At 36.7% G+C, this 24,648-nt stretch overlaps 1 protein-coding gene across 5 annotated transcripts in view; it reads right to left on the bottom strand.

The window, feature by feature from the left end:
- Positions 1–24,648, bottom strand: part of COBLL1 (cordon-bleu WH2 repeat protein like 1) — a 182,726-nt gene that overhangs the window by 4,956 nt on the left and 153,122 nt on the right. For 3 of the 5 annotated variants that reach the window (XM_064287051.1, XM_064287049.1, XM_010602868.3), the window contains 7 exons: positions 19,954–20,107; positions 19,438–19,512; positions 18,067–18,204; positions 14,661–14,895; positions 13,572–13,666; positions 7,386–8,962; positions 3,124–3,300 (listed from right to left, as the gene is read on the bottom strand). In XM_064287051.1, coding sequence (XP_064143121.1) covers positions 3,124–3,300; positions 7,386–8,962; positions 13,572–13,666; positions 14,661–14,895; positions 18,067–18,204; positions 19,438–19,512; positions 19,954–20,107 — 2,451 coding nt within the window. The remainder of the gene's footprint in view (positions 1–3,123; positions 3,301–7,385; positions 8,963–13,571; positions 13,667–14,660; positions 14,896–18,066; positions 18,205–19,437; positions 19,513–19,953; positions 20,108–24,648) is intronic. The other 2 variants (XM_064287048.1, XM_064287050.1) reach the window with 1 other exon arrangement.

Here is a 24,648-nt window from a genome sequence, read left to right as displayed (position 1 = left end):
AAAGTGCACTAAATACACACATAGAGATGAAAGCAAACACAATATAATCCAATACCCAGGTCAAGAGAAAGAATACCTCTACACTCTAAGGGTCTTTTCTCTGTTTAAAACTGAGGTTTTCTTCCTTGTTGATTTTTTTTTCATTAATTTGGATATTTAAAAAATAATTGCATTAAAATAATATTAATCTTGATGGTTGAGTTTTTGGTTCCTCCCTTAGTTGTGTTGTGTGCCTGAGACAAGTGCTTCCCTCGCCTTACCCTAGTCCCAGCCCTGCCCCAACAAGCCTCTAACAGGCCCCCAGCAACACTTCCCCTCTCTAGGTAATCACTACTTTGATTTTTATAATTATGTCTTTGCTTTTAAAAATAACTTTCCCACCTATGCTTGCATCACTAAGTAATATAATTTAGTTTTACATGCTTTCAAACTTTATACATATGTATTTTTATGTCTGCCTTCTTTCTACATTGTTGGGTTTAGCTGTAGTTTGTCTACTTTATTACTGTACTGGGTTAGTCCATTCTTTGAATACTACTTTTTATTGTACTGTTATTAGATATTATGGTTATATTTATTTGGAGCTACTGCAACCCATATTCTATGTATATTCTTATATGTGAGTTCTGGTACACAGAAATACCCATTTTTAAGGATATATAACTAGAGGTGAGAATGCTGGTCATAGAGTGTGGATAGTATGAACTTAATTAGACCCTGCGTGTGTTTTTGGAGCCCTGGTGGTACAGTGGTTAAGAGCCTGACTGCTAACCAAAAGGTCGGCAGTTTGAATCCACCAGCCGCTCCTTGGAAACCCTATGGGGCATTTCTACTTTGTTTTACAAGGTTGCTATGAGTCGGAATCAACTTTATGGCAACAGATTTTTGGTTGGGTGTCCATTTTTAATGGAATAAAATGAACTCTGTAAATAATTTCCATTAAAAAAATTAGGAGCTGGCAGTATGTAGACTCAAAGAGCTATCGATAACATCCTGCTGAAAGAGATGAAATTTTAGACTCAAAAGAATTTAAAGTAATGAGTAATAAACAGGATACAATTATAGGATCATCATTTAAGGCTTGGTTTCTATGTTGATTCACATCCAGCTCATTCTGGAAGCAATAAGAGCTTTATATGCGAAAGAACTGCCAAATCAGGGCCTATAACGTACCAAATGTACAGCTTGCCTGTAAAATGCTTTTGGCTTAAAAGACACTTCCAATGTAATGCACAGGTTTCTGCAACGATTCCACGGAAAGTGACTAATATATCCGCTGAGTTAGTCCAAAGGAGTGTGATCAGTTTCTGCGTAGTTACTTGCTTCTCCTAGGGACCCTGTAATACAGTGCTGCTTCTCTAGCCTAGGGTGAGAATGGCCAGAAGGCAGAGGCTTCACTTTATTTATCTTTGTATCCCCACTATCTAGTCAATGCTTGGCACTTACGTGCTTGAAAAGATACTTGTCAAATTTATTGAATTAAAAAGCTTTAGATCGGTAGTGACTGATTTGAAACTCATCCTTAGTTTGTAAAACTAGAAATAGAAAAATGTTAAGTGAGAATGTGCAATTTATTAACATGGGCATGTTTCCCCATAAAAATATAAATTTGTTATGACCTGTGAAATACCACCTTCAATGGTCAAAGTTACAGCAAATGTTTATGCTACCTAGCACCTACACTCGGGCTCTGCAAATCTACAAAATTCACGCCTAATCCTGGGGATTTTCCCTTCATGTGTCTTCCATTCTAGCAGCACCCAAATTTTTTGCCCCGTCTCTGTGTTTGCCCAGATGGGAGCACAAAGTCCTCTGTGAGGAGCACGGCCTTCACGCATCATTGCCCAGAAATGTACCAGGAAGCTGGCTGGAGCCGTCGAGTCTAGCCAGTGTATGGGTGGTGTGCAGGGAGCCTTTCACCATTTCAGTCTATCTGTGCAGCAGTCCTTTTCCTAGGCATACTTAATTTCTGTTGCATGCAATGTTTTTAATTTCTGTAAGAGCTTGATGTTCTTTTGCTTAACAAATCTCTCACTCTTCTCTAAATAGCTTCTAAAATGATTAGAGAAGGAATGCACAAAATGAAATGCCTAAGGAGTCGGTGGAATAATGATTTCTTTTCTTGGGTGCTGAGGTACTTTGAACCAGAAGGAATGCAGCGAGGAGGAGGAAGAGTATATGGAGATACAGAAGTCTAAGTGTTGATGCCAGGTGCAAGGCTTCACCAGCTCTTCTTTCAGCGGATAAAGCGGATGGCGGAAGAAACTCATTCGCAAATAACTCCCTGTGACACTGCTTTGGTGTTTGCCCTGAGGAGAAACATATACCCTCTCCTGATCCTCTCCTATAGCTCAGTAAGGAGCTAGAGGACTTTGGCAGAGCATTATCAAGACTTGAACTTCATTAGGCTGTATCTAAAGTCTCTAGATTTTCTCTGCTTTTCTGCTTGCTTGTTTTGTTTAACCTATAAAATACCCCCTAAAAATCCACATATAATAGTAACTTTAATTACTACAAGGAGTCCTGGTGGCGTAGGGGTTAAGCGCTCAGCTGCTAACCATAAGGTAGGTGGTTCAAACCTACCAGCTGCTCCATGGGAGAAAAATGTGGTCGTCGGCTTCCGTAATGATTATAGCCACGGAAACTCTATGGAGCAGTTCTACCCTGTCCTACAGGGTCGCTATGAGTTGGCATCGACTGGATGGCAGGAGGTTTTGTTTTGGTTTTTGATTACTACAGGAACTATGACTGAAACTTACGGGTTCCTATCTTGAGTGTATCTTTTCTGGAATAGGAAGGTATTTTCAAAAGAATATTTCTTGCTGTGCTAACATAATTTCTTAAGATTCCAGGGCACTTTCTATATATAGTCATATAATAATAAACAAAACTCATGTTCTGCACCTGGCCCATGTTTTGGAAAATAGACCTGACATCTTTTTCAGTATGTGTAAGACTCTGGACTCTCTCAGCTTATACTTCAAAAATGACCCTGACATAAAAGAGTAACTTCTGGCATCTTCTCTAGTCAGATTTAAATGCCAGAAAAAAATTTTCCCTAAGTATTAGTTTGACAATGTTAAAAATAAACCCACTGTCACCCATCTGATGAAGAAAACTTACCCTTTTCAATTTGGCAGCAGCCTCTCCAGAACGGATTGCAGCCAGCAAACTCTGTCGGATCTGTTCTGGGTCAGAGCTCTGGAATGTTAAAGAACTTTGTCTCTTAAGGGTGAATGATGGGCAGGCAGTTGGAGATGGTATTTGGGAATGCTGTTCATTATGTGCAGAATTATTTTCCTACAAAAATAAGTGCAAAATATTTAGATGAACACCAAGAGAAAAATGTGCCATTTATGAAAAAAAAAAAAATCACCATCAATAGTTCTTTAAGCAGCATAATTTACCACACTGTTATTTCAGAAACAGCTTTAAACCCAAGACCAAAATATGTTTTTGATTTGTGAAAAATAATACTAGATTTAATTTTTTAAGGTGATTATACAGCTAGGATTTTTTCTTAAAAATTATGCTGTATTATTCTTTAATTTGCATATGTTCTCAGTAATAGGTCCTCATGTACACCATTTCCATACAATTTCTAACATGGATCCACACGGGGAAATTCAAAATTCATCCCTTCTCTTATTTTCCAAAGAGTAACAGAAGATGTGTATGAGGAAAGGAAAAAAAAAAAAATCACAGCAAGAGAAATGTTACAATTCCCTATTGCTTTCTAAGGGGACTTCAGAAGATGGGCGTTGCTGCAAGGAAGATAGCATGAAGATACAGAATTGGAGAAACTAAGAGCTACACTGTACTGAATGCAAAAGAAGGAAAGGGTTCCAGAAAGGGGTGGGGAAGGGAGCAGTTGAGACCTGGGAACTTAGAAGATATTGCATGATTGACAGTCAAGATACTTCCTGGAGGATTTTTAACTTTGTTTTTAAGTTAAGCTTGTTGGGCAGTATGCAGGTATCCTCCTCTATGCCAGCCTCCATTACTTGTAATGGTGGGAAGTAGGATATGCTTCTTGAGGATTTCTCTCTCCACCACACATCCCGTATTTACTGAATACCAGTTGGGTCCCAGAAACTCTTCCAGGCTCTCTTTTAGGCACAAGGGATACAGCACAGAACAACAGAGAAGACTGCTGCACTTATGGACCTCATAATAGTGCACATGACAAAGTACTAAATCCTATTTCACAGTGGGTAGTGGGATGAGAACAAAACTGCCTCTGAAGACCACTCAAATATGGGTTCCAATAGGGACAGGACTAAGATCAAGGACTAAGGAAAGAAGAAAGATCTTGGCTGGCACTGGGGTGCCGAAGTAAAGACAAATTTTAGCCAGGAGCTCATGAAGCTTGAAAGCAGAGACAACCCTCAAAGAAAATAAGAGGATGGTATCTTAGTTAACTAGCACTGCTATAACAGAAATACCACAAGTGGATGGCTTTAACAAAGAGAAATTTATTCTCTCACAGTTTAGGCCAGAAGTCTGAATTCAGGGCACCAGCTCCAGGGGAAGGCTTTCTCTCTCTCTGGTTCTGGGGGAAGATCCTTGTCATCAACCTTACCCTGGCCTAGGAGCTTCTCAGCGCAGGGACCCTGGGTCCAAAGGATGCACTCTGCTCCCAGCTTTCTTGATGATAATAGGTCCCTCTGTCTCTCTGCTTGATTCTCTCTTTTGTATCTCAAAAGAGATTGACTCAAGATACAACCTCATTTTGTAGATTGAGTCCTGCCTCATTAACATAACTGCCTCCAATCCTGCCTCATTAACATCATAGTGATAGGATTTGCAACACATAGGAAAATCATATCAGATGATAAAATGGTAGATAATCACACAATACTGGGAATCATGACCTCGCCAAGTTGACACACATTTTTTGGGGACACAATTCAATCCATAACAGATGGCATCATCTCCTCTCTGTTCATTGCTCACTCCTCACCTCCTACTTGCTCTCTGCTTATCAACAGCTCTATTTCCTCAGCCACTGAATTGTCTCTGCTGATGGAACTAGGTTGGTCGACGAGGATATTACTGCATTTTCACGCAAATAATGTGCATCTTCTACGTTTGTTTGTCAACTGTGCCCTCCCCTCTTGAGGTATTTTTGTAAGCTCGCTACGCTAATTTTTTAATAGCAACGTGTAAAAAAATGGCATAGTGGCACTTATGAAAATACCTTGAGAGGGAAGGTGTGGTTGGCAAACAAACATAGAAGGCATGCATTATTTGTGTAAAAATACAGTATCTTCCCTTGTCTTGGGCTCAGAAGGCTAAGGAAGAAAAGTGCTACCTCTCTGTTTCATGAACACAGTGGCAATTTTACTGTGTTTGAGTTGAACAATGTTGATTTCTCCTATATATACAATTGACCAGAACAGCCAAATTAATACTGTAATTGATAAATTCTGAAAACAAAAATAATCCATTTTTATGGTTCCAATATATTAATTTATAAAATTACTATTTTTGAAGGTACAAAATGATCAAATATTATCAATTTAATATTGGGTGAATCTAATATATCTTCTCATAAAAGAGAAATACTACGCTACAAGAGATAGCTTATTTTGTGTTTATAGAGGTGACACGGTCTAGGTACAAACGATGTTCTCTTTGTTTTTTCCATGAGACTAGGTTCGATTAAAAAAAAAAAGGAATTTGATCATTAAGAACCAAATGTGGTAAACTTCTTAGGAAGAAATATTTAGTAACTGATTTAATTGGCAAAGTTATCATATAATTAATCTTAAATTTTTTCTTTTCCAAACTGCCAAATAAATATCTTTATAAAAGATTAGCTAAACAGAGTTCAGGCAATGGCTGAAAAAAAAAAAGTATTATCTAAATTAAGCTTCCATTGTTTAGGAATGGTATTCCATTCCAAGATAAAACACAGACTTTGTTCCCGAGTAAAGAATTAATCACTATATCATACATGTCTTTCTGATACTGTATCAACATAATAAACATAAATGTAAAGTATACAAAGAACTATTCTTCAAGATAAATATTACTTCAAAATTATGGAAAATCTTTACTTGGCAATATGGATAGTGTTCTGTTATTCTAAGAATGTTTTAAAAAGTTGTATAAAATACTTTTGAAACTGTCACACAAATATGGTAAGATTCTTCAAACACTATAGGAGTAAAAGTGCACAAAATAGTTCCAAAAATTGCATATGGATTATTGTGATTTATGCTGTGAATTTATCTTCTCCTCTGACTATACTGTCTGAACCTATCAAATAACAACAAGCAGTTGAGCAAACTCTAAGTCAACAACCTCCCGTATTGGTAAATTAATTAGGCTTTAAAAAAAAAAAAGCTGCAGTTGACTCTGATTCATGGTGACTCCATGTGTGTCAGAGTGGAACTGTGCTCCACAGAGTTTTCAATGGCTGATTTTCAGAAGCAGGTCTCCAGGCCTTTCTTCCGAGGCACCTCTGGGTAGACTCGAACCTCCAACCTTTTGGTTAGCATTCAAGCACATTAACCATTTGTAACACCCAGGGCTTGTCAGCATACATATAACTGGAAACGTTGGAAACAGATTAACAAAACAGGGAAATAAGAAAATTGTTTTTTTTTTTTTTAACTCTGCTTTCAATTTAAATTTTTGCAAGTAAAAGTGTTTGGTAAATTGAGGTTGCATGTACATGACAGGAAATGCAGAGCTCAAAGTGTCTGGTTATTTTTATCTAGTCTTTGATGCTGCTTATGTTCCCTTATAATTAAAGCTCTTTATTTTGCTATTATGTAGTCACAACTGAATTGGAGGAAAAAAATAAAGTAAATCAGAACATCCAGAAAAGTTTTTAAAAATGAAATGGAGATAAGAAAAACACAGAAATAGAGTCAGAACTACTAACTAGTACATTATACAAAGAAACTTTAAAATGTTCACTAATGATACAATCATAAAATGATGGGGAAAAAAAAAACACAGTTGCATAGAGTCTGTGCCGACTCATGGAGACCCTGCGTGTGTCAGAGTAGAACTGTGCTCCATAGCATTTTCAACGGCTCATTTTTCAGAAGTAGATTGCCAGGCCTTTCTTCCAAGGTGCCTCTGGGTGGACTCAAATCATCAACATTTTAGTTATCAGCAGAGCACATAACCGTTAGCATCATCTAGGACTCCATATAATGACGACCTTGGAGTAATATTCCATCAAGTTATAACTCTCAGATTAATCAGATTCTATGTATTACCATTCTTTTTTCCCTACAGTAGCTTGATATCAGACTAATATAAATTCAAACAAAGTAACATACAAATATACCAACATTCTTGTTAACCTCCATTTTAACCCAGTTTTATGAGAATCTGAGTACCTATTTTTAAAAAGTAATATTTACCTTATCGATCACACCAAGTTGTGGGATGTCTGCGAATTTACCAACAGAGCTAGCCTTCCCTTCCTCTGTGCTGGTTGGAGATTGTGCAGGTGTACCACCACTGAGTGACTCGTTGGGGGTAGTACGTGTTTTACTGAAAGACTGTGACCTTGTCACCACTGCACGGGCAAACGGTGAAGGAGCAGAACTCGAGAATGGTCGTGGGGCACCGAAAGTTTTCAAAGTCTTCAAATTTTGTACTGCTGACTGACTAGTGGGAAGAGGCACAGGTTTCGGAGCGACTGGAGGAGCAGAGGTTTCAGCAGGCTTCTGATTGATGACGTCATCATCAGATTTTTTAATCAGGGGTTGTGGGGGAAGGTTAGCTGTTTTACTTGAGAGAGAAAGCGTTCGCTCTGGAGAAGGCAGCGAATTCCTTTCCACTTCTTTATTTGTGAGTTCCTTTGGAGTAGGGTTCGGGGCAGAATGGACACTCTTGGCAGCTGCAGATGTCACATACTGACCCGCTACTCTTTTCTGCATCTGCAAGAAAAAAGAGCTTGGTTTGGCCTGGGGATTAGAAATCCTAGATTTAAGTTTTGACTCCAGAATGCTGTTTATATCTTCCAAATTTGGTGCAAATGGAGCTGTGCCAGCGTCCCTAGTCATTCTGGGAGTAGGTTTCCAATGGTCAGCTGCTGTGCTGTTGGTCTTGCCCCCTGCCCCCTGCACCTGAGGCTCTGTTCCCAGGTTAGGTTTTGGTTTAAGGTCTGGCTGTGGTTCCTTTGGGCCTTCAGAAATAACAAGATCTTCTGTTTGTATTGCAGTTTCTTTCACATTCTCATCCATGGGCTGTTTTTCTAAAGGATGCATCTCCTGATCGTTCTTATACCCTATGGCTTCTGACTCCCAGTCCTTCGATATTTCCAGGGATTTGGGAGGCACTATTTTATAAGTAGTCATTCCAATTTTGGGTATATAATCTCTTGTAATTTCATTTGAAGGTTTTGGCTTGGGTTTGGAGTCCTGTCTGTAAAACGGATAGTTCTTTAGAGAAGAAGCATTTGAATTTTTATCAAGCCCATCTACAGGAGTCAAAAGATCATCATTACCAGGTGCACCATTTGGATCTTTTATGGTAAGTTGGTCTTCCTGTACAATTAGTGTGCTCTGACTCCTGAATTCTCTTGAGGTATCTACAGAATTTTGTGGACGTAAGGATGAGTGTCGGGTTGATTGGCTATTATTTGAAGTTTGCACACTTTCATCAACTTTGAAGTCAGACAAATGATAAGGTTGGTGATTCCCATCAAAACTGTTACAGGAAGGGGTTGTCTGAATTGCTGCATCTTGCATTTTTGTCTTTTCTACAGTGAATTGATTCAGCTTTTGATCTGATACTGATGAAGTTGCTAGATGATTTTCCTTGTAATGTACAGCAGTATCAGTTTTACATGCCTGATAGTGTGACAGTCTGTCAGCTTTTATGTCCACATCACTATTTTTGGCAACATATGCTACATTCATTTCTGTCTTCCTCACCCCACTTTTCTTCTTATCTTCTGGGTTCGAAGGAAAGGCAATTACTTCATTTTGATCTATTAAGAGAAAAATATATTCTCAAGTTCAATTTATTTTAAAAAAATCAAGCTTTCAAGGGCTGCCTCCCCAAACTGAAATACCTTGGCTTGAATTCTACAGGTAATTTCTTCATTCACTAACTATATAAAGGTAGGGAGTGGCAGTGGAATCTTAGAGACCTGAATTAGGAACCTGGCTTGAGTAGGTTAAGAATGTTGCTGAAACTCTTGGAGCCTCTCAGTTTGCACATATGTAAAAAGTCGAAAGTATGTATTATATTTTATAACATTCTACAGTACTATTAACAGGATAGAGTATTGCTCAGAACAAGCACTCTATACACACTGCAGTTGAGTTGATTCTGACTCTTAGTGACCCTATAAGACAGAGGAGAACTGCCCCATAGGGTTTCCAAGGAGAGGCTGGTGGGTTTGAACCAATCTTTTGGTTAGCAACCAAGCTCTTTAACCACAGCACTCTATAGAAGGGTAGCTATTCTTCTTCTTAGAAGCAAACACCTTATATTTCAGTCTTTGTTAATGATGACAAAAGCAAGCAAGAAACAAATTCAAACCTTGTAACTTTTGCTTTCATATTTGCCATTTTGATTCTCCTTTTTCTATAGCCCCTAGTGTATTTATGTTCCATACCTTATGTTAAAAGGGGAACATTCCAACAAAAGTCAGTTTTAATTACAGCAGACAATAGAAAATACTACCTTGAAGACTTTAAGTGAAAACAGAATCTGAGTTGGTTGTCTTGTTCATTAGGTATCCTTGCTAAAGATTTTTTGAGGACTTTGTTTATGGCCTTCACATGGGTGATTTCAACTACATTAAAAACAATCACATTGCTTTTGATTTTTCTCTGTGGGAAAACAATATACTTATCCTGCAAGAGTCAGAGCCCAAATGGAGAAAACCATCTCCCTCTCCCTGTGCTATTTTCCCTCTTGATTCTAATTCAGTCATGCTGAAAATAAAATCATTTGCTAGTATCTAGGTTAACAGCTGCCAGTTAATAACCTGATGGCAAAGTACTGGATTAAGGCACCTGGAAGGAAACACAGGTTAATGAGCACGTACTATGTCTCTAGTACTGAACTCTGTGATTTATATACCGTGCTTCTCTGTCTGACTGTACAGAAGAATCACCTCTCACGCATGACTGTGGCCCTCACCTTCAAAATCCCTAGTGGCTCTCCCTTTTCAATAGGGCCTTAAACTGGGTCAGTCTAGTTCAAACCCCTGCTGAGAATTTGCATTTCTAACAAGTTCTCAGGTGATACTAATGCTGATGACTAGGGACCAATTCTGAGAACTACTAGTAGAGCAGTGGGCCTCAAAACTTAATAAGAGTCACCTAGACATCTTACTCAACCATAGATTCTCATTCAGTATATCTGGGGGTGGAAATACAAATTCTCAGCAGGGGTTTGAAGCCCTGCTTTTCAATTATGGTAGTTGCATAGCTGAAGTGAAATGCGGGTCTTGGGAATCAAATCGTGAAAGGATGTCAGGTATCTTCTATAGTTTTATCATTACTCATTTTTACTGATAGAAGGATGAGATCATGTTTACTGCCTAGAATGTAATGTAACTTAAACTAGTTTTTAGGTTAAAAAAAAAAAAAAGAAAGCTAAGCATGTAAAAACATCATGTTGCTAGCAAATTTGTGAACAATTTTTTAAAATGTCTTCACATTTTTATATATTAGACAATTATTTAGTCATGGTAGTTAATATTATATTATATATATATCAAATAATATAGTTTTAAAATGAACTTTTACTCTTTCAAAAATAGAACTAAAATAACAACTATTGTTCTGTACAGTCATCTGGAGCAAAGGAGAAAAAAAGAAACCAAAGACTCAAAGAAGACTAATAGCTCTCACAAGCCATGGCCTCACCCATCCTGAGACCAGAAGAACTAGTTGGTGCCCAGCTACCACTAACAATGTTCTGACGAGGAACATAACAGATGGTCACAGATAGAAAGGGAGAAAAATGTAGAAAAAGCCTTTAATTCTTAAAAAAGACCAGACTTATTGGACCAGTAGAGACTAGAGGAACCCGCGAGACTATCGTCCTGAGATACTCTTTTAAGATTTGGAACTGAACATACTTTAGTGGTCACCTTTCAGTCAAATAATAGACTGGCTCATAAATTAAATATCACCCGTAAGTATTGTTCTTCTTTTAAATAATCATCTTTATGAGACAAACGGTCAATATTTACCCTAAAGCAAAGATGAGAAGGTAAGCGGGAGGGGAACAGCAAAGCCAGATTAATGGAAGGAGAACAAGCAGAATGGAAATAATGAGAACGCTGACACAGTGTGAAAAATGTAACCAATGACACTGACACTGATCAATATGTATATAAATTGTTGAAGTGGAACCTAATTTGCTATGTAAACTTTCACCAAAAATACAATAAAAAAAGAATCGAAATAACTCAAAATAGAACTTACTATGAGATAACATACTGTCTTTATGAGTGACTTTTCTCAATGACTAATAATATCAACTATTATGATTTATAGTTAAGGACTTATGTAATTAGCAACCGAAGAAGAGACACCTTTCTGCCTCTGCTCTTATATTCTTAGTTCATAAGTATTTTCTAATATCTATACGAAAAGCATGACTTTCAACACTGCTATGAACATGAAAGGATATAAGAAATGGTCGCTGGCACCGGGAAATGAACCTAAACATACTTCCTTCTTTCTTGCTTATTTCTCATTTTCCACTACAGGCATATCCTAGTTTGTACAATAGAAAAATTTTCTAAAAGAAAGATAACTGTAAGTATATTTTTAATTAAATCCCTATAATCGGCCCTAATTTATTGGTTTTAAAACTAGATTTCTGTTTTATACATTTTTGTTGGGTTATACCTAATTTACTATTTTATAACTGAAGTTCTCATCAACATTTTGAGATCATCTGCAATGCTTGTCAGATCAAGATTTGTATATCCTGGAAACCTAGAATCACCAACTGAATTTATTAGCTAATCCATCTTCATACACACCTGACTATAATGTTAACCATGTGTCTAAAAGTAGCTATGGGTGGTTAGGCATTTTCCACAGATGGCCAGTAGAGGGAGAAGGTGGCTTTTGTACTATCCCATTCCTTCCCTACTCAGAACTGACACTGACATATCTACAACATAAGATGATGATTTAGATAAGCACATAGGTGGGTAAAATGGAATAAGACTAATGACAACAGAATTTATTTCCTATTTTAAGAATCACCTAGAGTGACAAAGGTCATTGCAAACCAAGTGCAAATTAAAATATTACATAAGTGTACTTGTGACCCTAGCATTAAACTGATGTCAAAATCTTAGCAAAAATAATTTGACTATGATTTTAAAAAGATGTAAACAGCTTTAAACCATGATTTCTCAATAGGAATGCTACTGTCATCATAGTACATGCTATGAGAAACTGAATCAGGAGGAAAAGCAATGGGAAATTATATACTTTAGACCTTCTCAGTAAGGTGCCTCAGTATGGTATTGAATGGGGGCGGGGGGGGGGGATTCAAGTTAACTGATACATAGCACACTTATAAAATAATACCTAGGTTTTTAGCACTGGAATTGTCCATGTGTTATCCAAATATGAATATTTATATCATTATGTTTTCTAAGAATCTTAGCCCAGTTTTGTACGTTAATAGATTGGACTACAAAGTTTCAGGAGCCACTTCTTTATCCCCTTAAAATTATCTCTGTACATTCTTTGCATCCTCTATTCGGATAGTATAATTTTTCAGAAATTCAATTCTACAGTATGTATTTTATGAAGTATCTACTATGTACTCAGTATTTTGCTAGGTTCTATGAGGAATTCAAACATAGTATTAGATGTAATTTCTTTGATTCAAGACGAATTTAGTTGAGGAGTCAATTCTATAGAAGTACGCGGACTCTAGCGATCAAGTAGGAAAACAAATGAAGTTGTAGGAGGATTTGGATGGAAATCAGTGGGCAATGACAGATGGTAAACGGTTTTCCACGCAAAGACAACATAAGCATAGTCCTGATGATAGAACTGAGCAGACAATATCATCGGCAAAGAAAAAACGCCTTGAATTGGGGATGGTACTGGGAAATAGTGGAAACTAAAGTTACGTAATTAGATGGGTTGAGACTTGAAAATGAGGTAGATGAGTTTTATCTAGGGTATAGCAATTTGAGTATAATGTAAAACAGGCTTGGACTAAGGAGTCAGTAGGAAAGAGACGTAGGTCACAAATAGATGTGTAAAGTGTACATTTTTAAGATACAAGGTCTAAGTTTTGAGAAAAAAATAAGTAGTTCACATGACGATTAAGAGCAGACTTTGAACCAATGTTTCCTGCGTGCAAATCCTAGGTCCACCACTTACTAGTTGCAGGACTTGGGATAAGTTACTTAATGTTTCTGTGGGTCAATCATCTGTAAAATGGTACTAAAATAAATAATACCCACATCATAAGTTAGGCAGGTATTACTGAGTTAATATCAAGATTAAACAAGTTCATATATATAAATTGTTAAGAATAGTCCTTGGCTCATAGTAAGTGCTCTGAAGGTGTTGGCTATCATTGTTTACATAACTCACCATTCTCTTCGTTTGAGCCCAGTGACTTCAAGTTTTGCACACTGTCAACTGCCTTCTCTTCATCGCTTGTATTATATACCGTAACGTGTGGTCTTCTGTAAGATATGGTATTGTATGTTATATCTATTGATACCAGTTCAAACACACACACACACGATGAGAGAAAAGGCAGTAATTTCCAAAGACAGATGGACCGAAGTAATCATCTCTTTCTGCCAAATACCGGAAATTTAATAGCAAAGAAAAAGTACAACTGAGAGGAAATGCTGCTATGAAACATTAGCTTTCATATTATGGTCCTTTTACAAAGAAAGATTTAAGAAGCTTGGTAAAATGGACACTTTTCCAAAACAGTGTCTTTATAAACAGGATATAGACTGACCTCACTGATGTCTTTCCTGGGAGTGGAACAGTTTACTGGAGACAATCCCATGAAAATTAGTGCAAAACTTTGATGAAGATGGTTTATTTTGCCTCACTGATTTCAACTTTATTCATAGTGTGGCATTTCAAACATAATCTAAGGGGACTATACTACAGCTTCTAATTTCTATGATCAAGAATAGGTGTCACATGCATCCCGACTTGCTCTTAGATGACTTATGGAGCACTTAGTGGAAAGTGCATTCCCTGCATCATAAAGTTGACTATAAAAATACCATATTCTTTTTTTAATAAGCAGAATAGCTTTTGTATACCAGTCATTGAACATCCAGGAGGACCATGTGGTGAAATTGAGAAGTAAACATATTTCATTTAGGTCAGATAGGTAACAGGCAAAAAGTAAACGAACAAAAAAATAAAACTAAGTTTTGAGTCATATAATTTAACTACACGTTTTGGTTTATATGACACAGGGAATTAAGACTGTTGAAATTTATTTTATTTAAGCACAATTAGATATTAACATATCTAAACACAAATAAATACTTTTTTAATAAACATTTTTATAGTGAGATGGTAAAAGGGTTGGAGTCTAAAATCAAAGGGCTGGTTATATTTGTGTTAAAAATACCAGATCTATATTTCAGAAGACTAGTATTAATTAAACAAACTATTACCAACACTTCTGGCACACAGGCTACTTACTGTCCATCTGTGTTTCTAGTTTCTTGTTTTTCTTCCTTGGAGTTTTGTGAGGACTCTCCAGTATCATTGCCAAGGGCTAAGTCAGGAACATTTTTCATAGTATCTATTATATCAGTAGATACAAAAGGAATATCCTGTGACTTCAGAGAAATATTTTCAGCCTTGTCTTTAGGCATTTCACTCAGTTCTTCCTTTTCATCTATCTCTTCAAGACTGTAATCAGAGCTTATTCCAGCTACAAAAAAATGCAGAGATAATCCTAAATATTAATTTGCCTCATTCATCCTGTACAATCCTGGTAAGGAAGGAATTTTTTGAAATAATAATTGACTGGACTCTTAAATTCTGATTTAAAAGTGAAATATTTTTCTAACGGCTAATAATTATGTTAACATATAACCAGATTATCTTAGACACATACAAATCTAAAAATAATATGCTATCACTCTAAATTTTATTCAGGATAGAAACAGATTATTTAATCTCATTAACTTTAAATGGCATACTTAAGAATATATTTTTCAATTAAATGATTTCTATGTTCTTGCAATAGCTCTAAATGCCTTCCTAAATGACAATTAGGAAGACATGAGGTTTTGTATTATCTATAAATGTACTTATCACATTCAACTCAATAGTTATCAGTACTTATTACACGTTAGAATTGCCTGAAGCCCTTTTAAAAATATGACATTCATACCCCACACCCATTAATCTGAATCTCTGGAAGGACCAAAACATTTTAAGGCTACCCTGTTGATTTTAACGTGCAATCAGGAATAAGAGCCACTGATCTACCATATTTTTGCACAATTAACATGCATGCTCTACCTTTTTTGCCAAACATGCAAATGTCCTCCATCCCCATTTTCATAAGCATTATGTGTGGGCACATTACTTTCGAAAAAATACGGTAGATGCTTAATGGATTAAATTAATAGATGTAAACAGAACAAGTATGATACAATGGAAATTAATTTTTATAACCACCCAATTAGATTCTCAAAGGCAATTTTCTTTAAAAGTTTTTGTTTTTTCCTGTATAGTACTAGAAAATGTAATGCACATATATAAGCATACATGTACACGGATATTTTTCCTTCTCTCTCTCTTTTTTGATTTAATAAAAATGAAAGCTTCCTATACCCTATTCCTACGCATTTCATCTTTTTTTCTCGCCTTACTATATCTTAAATATCATTCCATTATCTGTCTGTGTGTGTGTGTGTTTGTGTGTGCGCATTCGCGCGTGCATCTGTGGACACATATTCATGCGTGTGTGAGTCTTTTTGAATAGCTGTGGTCAATATTTCACTGTATAAAAATGTATTTACCATTATTCCTTAGTGCCAACAACAAATGGCCAACAGGGTAAAAGACATCCTAAGCAGGTAGGTACCCACACTTATTGTCTAGACTAACTTGGAAACCCTGGTGGCATAGTGGTTAAGAGCTATGCCTGCAAACCAAAAGGTCAGCAATTCGATTCCACCAGGTGTACCTTGGAAACCCTGTGGGGCAGTTCTACTCAGTCCTATAGGGTAACTATGAGTCGTGACCAACTCAGACTCGGGGGTAACAGGTAGCTATAAAAGCAAATTTAAAACAGAGAATAAGGTTCTGGAACTTCTCTTATTTAAATGTATTTAAACACTTTCATTTATATTATATAATATATAATATCTGAACAAAGTTTAATTTTATCACAAGAGGGGAAAATGTGTTACAGCATTAGATTTTAGTGATCAATACATGTACAAAATTTAATAAAAAGTTTAACATATTTGAAGAACATTTAAAATACTGAAAATATGTTTCTTTAATTTTATCTCTAGGTATACAGACAGAAAAGTGTGCTGTCTGTGCTCTTTAAAAAATAAAGTGGGAAATTTTAAAGGCATTTTTCTTATAAATAATAGATTCCTCAATAGAAAAATATTAAGGAGAGTTTAAATGACTTTTCAAATATACACATTTTGGCAAGTCATGTTTTATCATGAAATGTGAAATAATCACCACCATGCAAATGTATATGTTCATGCCAGCATATTGCATTTATGCAGTGTACTTTATAATTTTAAAACTATATTTGGAGAAAAATACAAGGCCATGTTGGTTTAGATGCTAATGTTATTTTATAAATGGCTTCTTGGTATATATTGTTTTGGAAATTACATTAGCTGAGGTAGCATTTAACAAATTATCGATTGCTTTTTTTTTTTTTATCCTTATTACTCTTTCCCATGATAAATATTTCAGAGATATAAAACTTTTAAGTAGGGTCCCTCATTGAGAAACTGGCCTCGATTAATTAAAGTGTAAACAATGAATCACATCCTTCCAAATTACTTTTCTGGAATTTTATAACTTGATAATTATATAGACATTCTTAAATATTGTAGTTTATTAGCTTGAAAAGCACACCTATTATTAAAAACTCTTTAAAAAGGCAATGACTTTTTAAAAAAATTAATCATCCAAGGGCATTTATATAGCTTGTTTTTGCCTGGTACAGATTTTCCCAAGCTTTGAAAATATTGAATTGAGTTTGTTTTGTTTGTCTAAAGGTTCGGTTCTTAGGGATAAATTTTAGTCCTATCCCCCACCCCCTAACCCCCCCCCCAAAAAAAAAGCTTGGGTTGGATTTTCTCAACAATGCAACTAAATAATTTAGACAAATTTATATCACAAATACTGTTATTTCAGCTTCATAAGCACTAAACGAAGAATATTCTACTTCAAAGAACACAGAGTGTACAAAATTTTACGGCAATTTTTTTTTTTTTTTTAAAGATTTAACAACTGCAAAGTACAATGTTGAAAACTTACAAAATCATTTGAAAGTATAATTATTTAGATTTGTTTTACACTTACTGAGTTTTATATAATTTGAATATTTTTATTTTAATTTTTTCAATCCCTCTGAAGAGAGATAGGGAAACCCTGGTGGTGTAGTGGTTAAGAGCTATGGCTGCTAACCAAAAGGTCAGCAGTTCAAATCTACCAGGCGCTCCTTGGAAACCTTATAGGGCAGTTCTGCTCTGTCCTACAGGGTCACTATGAGTCAGAATCAACTCAACAGCAATGTTTTGTTTTGTTTTTTTCTGAAGAATGCATTGACTGAAACAAAAAATAAAATTAAATATTTATGTAAAATTCACAAAATGTAATCTATGTAAAAGAGATACGATTAAATTTTCAAAAGATGTTTTTGTAAGTTTCTAGCATTTTACTGGTGAAGTTATAACCTCCAAAGGTGCATAAAATTTCAAGTGAAAAGGGGGACACTACTATATGTTTAGGAAACGTTTTTACACAAGGGTTCAACAAGTGTCCGGATCTATAGGTAATGATGTCTTCATCTACATGAAACAAAGCATCAGCAAGGAAGGTCCCCACCACCTACATGTCAGTGATGCTACAGCTGCCTCAGGTGTTCCAGGGTGCTCAGAAACAGAGGTTTCTTCTGTCAGCATGGGCGCAGTGCACTGTTCGTGACTGGGGAGCCCAGGGCCAATGTAGGCTTCTGCCAAAGAGGTAGAATCTGTGGAAATGCACTTAGACAAAAGAGTTAAGGCAAGCAGAGGCCATGAAGTGTATGGAAGAAATCAGATTTGTTAGCTCACAATTATCCGTGCATTAAACAAGAAGAGAGGTAAAAGGGAAAAAATAAAGAGAAACGGTAACAAGCCAACTTTGAGTAATATCCACACTTTTTTCTAACACTCATGAATCTTCTAATTTCACTTACACAGTTTAAGGGAACATTATTCAATAAATTTCCTTTATGGAACAAAACTTTGGCATTGATATTATTCTGGGTAGGAACTGAGAAAAACCATTACCAGTCTATCTTACTAATAGTATTTTTAATCACAAACAGAAGCAGGAATTTTTATATATCTTATTTTTCATATTTTATTTACATTTATTTTACATAATATATATAAAAATTCCAAACTTTTAAATACCACTTAAAGATTAAAATTCAGGAGCATTTGGCTGCTCCTGATTTTTTTCTGTATTTGTGAATATAAATTATAAAAATTAGGCAGAATTATATTAAGCAATTTTCATGCCTATCAAATTATCCCCATGCTAAAGTACTGGCATAGCAATATTCTTTTTTGTATGGTATTACTCATCTATTATATTCATGAATATCTACTTTAACTTTAAGAATTAAGTAATTTTATCATATTTATTCTTATAATAGCTACTAGTTATTATTGAAAACATTGCAAAAATATTAAATTAATTTTTAATAAAATTTCATTTATCTGGAGAGAATTCAAAATGAGAGTCATATAACACAAAATATTTTCATTATAATAAAAAATTTTTTACCATTAGAATAGCACATACCATGTATGTTGAATTCACACCTGGGACAACTGCTTATAAGAAATGATGCTTTACACACCTTTATGTAAGTTTTCTGCTGAACACGCAAAAGGACCTTCCTAACTATGATGTGCCATTACTCTGGCAAAGGAGGTCAATAAATGTTAACCTGACATTGCATAAGAAAAAACAGGAGACCTCATAGGGAATTTACTTAAGGCATTGTTCCAGAATTGAAATTTTGAGATCTGTCCATTTCGTACTTTCATCCCGGGTGGGAGGAATTCATTTCATGATATAAAATCTGGGAAATGAGCCTAGAGGATCTGTATCCTTTTTATATGGAGAGTTATTATAAGTGGATTAGATCCCTGATTGTAATAAAAGTTCTTCCCTTCCAGTAATTACAGGATGTAGAGTGCAGGTGTCGTACCTGGGCTGGATAAGCCTTCAGGAGAGTTTGCTTCTGAAACATTGTCTGCAGGAGCTGCTTCTACTGACTGCAGGGCTGGAAGAAAGAAAGAGCACAACTTATACGCAAGTTGCACTCTCAAATGAAACAATTCCTTACTAGTTTAATTTAGGTATTTAGTAAAGAGATAAGACCCCATCTTGTCAAAAGTCGTTTTACTATCTAGCTTTAAAACAACTAAACTCCACTCAGATTCCCATTCCTACAGTAGGCAATCCTGGAATGGCTGTATCTTTCTGAATAAATTCACAAAGTATAATATGCTTAATTTAAGATAATGGATCTGCACAATTTATCATTTAATTTTGTTATGTGGCAGACGTTAAAAAGGCAATCAAGTGAAAATCAGGGACCACTTACAAAGTTTAAGGAAATGATTATTTAATAAAAAACGAAAAAATAACCTATATCATTTCTACTGTCTAGATTAAACAAAACCCAATGCACATTTAAAGTTAATGGGGAAAGTAACATTACCAGTCCCGTGACTATTTTCGTCACTTTGATGCAGGGGGGCTTTGGAGGGTGGGGATGGTGCTCTTCGCTTTGTCCTTCTCAAAGACGAATTCCCTAAGGATGTGCTACTGAGCTGCAGTGAGCCTGTCCTCACTATGCCCGCTCCACAGGAACCCTTTGGAAAACAAAATGACCAAACACAATTCTTTATTTAGAACTTAATACCAAACTTTAGGAAGGCACTGACTTTTATGTTAAACACATCATCTACCAAAATGGAACATAATAGTTATTCATTAAAAAAATAAACAACGAAATTGATGGAGCATCTGCCATGTACCAGGAGCTGGGCCATGGCATGGATATGTAACGAAAAACAAACTATGGTTCTTCTCAAGAAACTCAGTCTATGATGGGAGACTGACGTGCAAATGATTCACTATAACGTAAAGGGCTTATAAGCAATACTAACTTTCAAAGAAAAATACGGAGAAAATACTGGAAGTATGGGCTTGAAAAGGCAAGAATATGTATACATTAAGAGAGCAGGCCTGATTCATCTCTATCTTTTTGGCACTGATATATCAACAACAAACATTTCAAAAATCTATAGGTCTAAAAATGGTACAACCACTTTGGAAATCCATCTGGCGTTATCTTAAACAGTTAGAAATAGAACTACCATACAACCCAGAAATCCCACTCCTCGGAATATACCCTAGAGATACAAGAGCCTTCACACAAACAGATATATGCACACCCATGTTTATTGCAGCTCTGTTTACAATAGCAAAAAGCTGGAAGCAACCAAGATGTCCGTCAACAGATGAATGGGTAAATAAATTGTGGTATATTCACACAATGGAATACTATGCATCGATAAAGAACAGTGACGAATCTCTGAAACATTTCATAACATGGAGGAATCTGGAAGGCATTATGCTGAGCGAAATGAGTCAGTTGCAAAAGGACAAATATTGTATAGGACCACTATTATAAGATCTTGAGATATAGAAAAAACGGAGAATATATACCTTTGTGGTTACAAAGGGGGGAGGGAGGGAGGGAGGGAGGGAGGGAGAGGGCTTTTTATTGACCAATCTGTAGATAAGAACTGCTTTGGGTGAAGGGAAAGACAACACTCAGTACAAGGAAGGTCAGCCTAATTGGACTGGACTAAAAGCAAAGAGGTTTCCGGGATAAAATGAAAGCTTCAAAGGTCAGCAGAGCAGGGGCTGGGGTCTGGGGAACTTGGTTTGAGGGGACTTCTAAGTCAATGGGCAAAATAATTCTATTATGAAAACATTCTGCATCCCACTTTGAATTGTGGCGCCTGGGGTCCTAAATGCCAACAAGCGGCCATCTAAGATACATCAATTGGTCTCAACCCACCTGGAGCAAAGGCAAAGGAAGAACACCAAGGTCACACGACAACTAAGAACCCAAGAGACAGAAAGGGCCACATGAACCAGAGACCTACATTCTCCTGAGACCAGAAGAACTAGTTGGTGCCCAGCCACAATCGATGTCTGCCCTGTCAGGGAACACAACAGACAACTCCTGAGGGAGCAGGAGACCAATGGGATACAGACCCCAAATTCTCATGAAAAGAACATACCTAATGGTATGATTGAGACTAGAGGAATCCCAGAGACAATGCTCCCCAGAACGTCTGATGACAAAGGACAGGAACCATCCCCGAAGACAAATCATCAGGCATGAAAAGGACTGGTCAGTGAGGGGGGAGAGAGATGCCAATGAAGAGAGAGCTAATTAAATCAGGTGGACACTGGAGAGTGTGTTGGCAACTCTTGACTGGAGGGGGGATGGGAAGATAGAGAGAGGGAAGATGGCAAAATTGGCACGAAACGAGAGACTGAAAGGGCTGACTCAATAGGGGGAGAGCAAGTGGGAGAAGGGAGTAAGATGTATGTAAACCTACATGTGACAGACTGATTGGAATGGTAAATGTTCACTTGAAGCTTAATAAAAATTAATTAAAAAAAAAAAATCTATAGGTCTAGCCATGGGCAAGGTCTTTTGAGGTCGCTGACTCCACAAATAGCTAATGCTCACACTCATGCATGTGACTGTCGGCAACCGTAAGACAATTCTGCCTGAGCAGGCTGGCTGGCCAGTGCTGCCTCCTGGACGACAGCCATGTCATTTTGCTCTTTCCCTTTACAACAAAACTGCTTGAAAGAGTTGTTCCTAGATTTTGTCTCCAATTTTTCTTCTCCCACTTCAGCCCTTCCAATCGTTTCCCTACTCCTGCTCCATTGAAACTATTCCTATCAAAACCACCAATGATCTCCACGTGATTAAATCAGTGGTTACGTCTCAAAATTCATTTACTGGTATTAGCAGCATTATTCAGAGTTGACCTTAAAGTATTTTTTCTTACTTCCAGGGTCCCTTCCTTTCGACAGATTGTAACTTTCTGGCTACTCAGTTTTTTCTCAATTGGTTCTGTTCTATCTCCTGACCTAACAGTGGTGTGACTCAGAGCTCATTCCTTGGATACCTTAGGATCTATGCTCACTCTTTGGTGATCTCATCTGTTTGCTTTGTTTAAATACTTATATGCTGATGAATTCCAAACTTTTGTTCCCATCCTGGACCTCTGTTCTCATCCCCACTTAATGTCTAAGGCTATCTCTAACATAACATGTCTAAAACTGAGATCCTAATAACTGCCCTTCTTCCCTCACCCCTGAAATCTTGCTCTTCTCACAGTCTTCCCTGTCTCAGCAAAAAGCAAGATATTCTTCCTTTTGTTCAGACCAATAACTTTGCAGTCACCCTCGTCTCCTCCTCTGACCCTCCATATGGAGTCTATTCTGTTGGTTCATCCTGTAAAAGATATCTGGAATCCAGCCACTTTTCAATACCTCGACTGGTACTACACAGTCCAAATCATCATCACCTCTAGCCTAGATGATTTTAAGAAACTTCTAACAGGACTACTTGCTTCCACAATGCTCTCCTACAGTACTCTTGTTTTTTATATTCATTTTGTTGCTGTTGTTGTTGAGAATATACATAGCAAAATAAACACCAATTCAAGGGTTTCTACTTGTATGATTCAGTACATTGACTACATTCTTCGAGCTGTGCAACCATTCTCATCCTCCTTTTCTGAGCTGCTCTTCTTCGATTAACATAAACTCACTGCCCCCCCCCCCAAAGTTTCTGTCTAATCTTTCTAATGCTGTTGTCAATTTGACCTCCTATAGATAGTTCTTAAAAGAGTATAATGCTCAAGGCAGGCATCTTTTTTACTAATGAAGCTAAGCTATTGTTGGTTCTAGGAAGGCTTCAAGAGATATTTTTGGTTTAAGGTTTAAAGATTATCTCAGGGCAATAATTTCAGGGGTTCATCCAGCCTCCCTGCTCCACATAGTCTGGAGTGAATGAGAATCTGACATTCTTCTCCCCTACAGTACTTTCTTAACACAACAGCAAAAAGGATCCTGTTAAAACATACGTCAGACTAGTTCACTTTCGTCAAACCTATGGTCTCTCACTTGGCATAGAAAAGCCAAAGTCCTTATTAATTCCCACATAAAATGTTTAAAAAAAAAAAAAAAGACTAGGAAAGTTACCGCTTTCTAACCAGCGTTCCTAAACCCTATTTTTGTTTGTGTGTACTTTGGGAGTATGCTCTTAATAGTTTCCCAATAGTTCTACTCTTGCATTAGTCAAGGCTGAGTTGCCCAGTATTTTTGGGTCTGAGTTTTACATAATTGGTTAGAGGCTACAGAGGGTTTGCATGTTGGAAGGCAGCCCAGGGTAATGGTTACCAAATAAATGGGCTTTGTAGTCAACACCAAGGTTTGAACCAGGAAGCATGCCATTTATTAACTCTGTGACCTTCAGCCGCCACATCTATAAAATCAGAAAACTAACAGAGCCTGTTACTGGCTGGGGTGTGTAAATGGAATGGTGAATGTAAAATACTTCACACAATGCCTGGCATACAGTACATGCTCCATAAACATTTGCTAATATTATTACATCCAATGTGTCTATTTTACAGTATGCAAAAGTACTTTTAAATAAAATATGCAAATTATAGTTATTATTAATATAGAGGTTAGAGCAAGAGTTATGGCTAAAAGAAGGTATTTATTCTAAGATTGTGCTTTCTCTTGGGTGGTGCTGGTGGTGGGGTCCTGTTAAGAGTCAGTAGTCAGTTATAATCCACCTTAAAACTTCAGGAGTGTGAAGCCTTTGCAGACCTGTATTTAGTACTACATAAGCCAAGTTCATTGTTTATCTAAAAACTGCACCTTCAAAATCACCTTAGGCAGCTTCGACATACCTTAAGAAAATTTAATAAAAGCTAAAATGTAACACCAATTTGTTCCACCTTGGTAGTGAGTGCAGGGACATGTGTTATACTACAGTGAAATCTGTGAGAGCCAGAACCCCATGGGACTACCTTGTTTTTCCGGTCTTGCAAGTTTTCCACCTTTGACAGGGTGCAGTCTTACCACTTTTCTATCACTCCTTTTAGTGGAAAATATTTGACCTTTCCTTCTCTGACGGAGTCCCACCTTATACAGGATCCGGCTTTCACAGGTTTTACGGTATATAACTTGAAAATATATAATAAACAAATATAAAGCGAAGAATTAAGGTTAAAGGACTGCCCAGAACTATCTTTAGATTTTGCCACCAAACTTCATTTCCTATGGTCAAGTTATCACTGAA

Source organism: Loxodonta africana, chromosome 6 (assembly GCF_030014295.1).
Source record: "Loxodonta africana isolate mLoxAfr1 chromosome 6, mLoxAfr1.hap2, whole genome shotgun sequence".
Taxonomy (NCBI): domain Eukaryota; kingdom Metazoa; phylum Chordata; class Mammalia; order Proboscidea; family Elephantidae; genus Loxodonta; species Loxodonta africana.
This window is presented reverse-complemented; position numbering and strand designations above follow the sequence as displayed.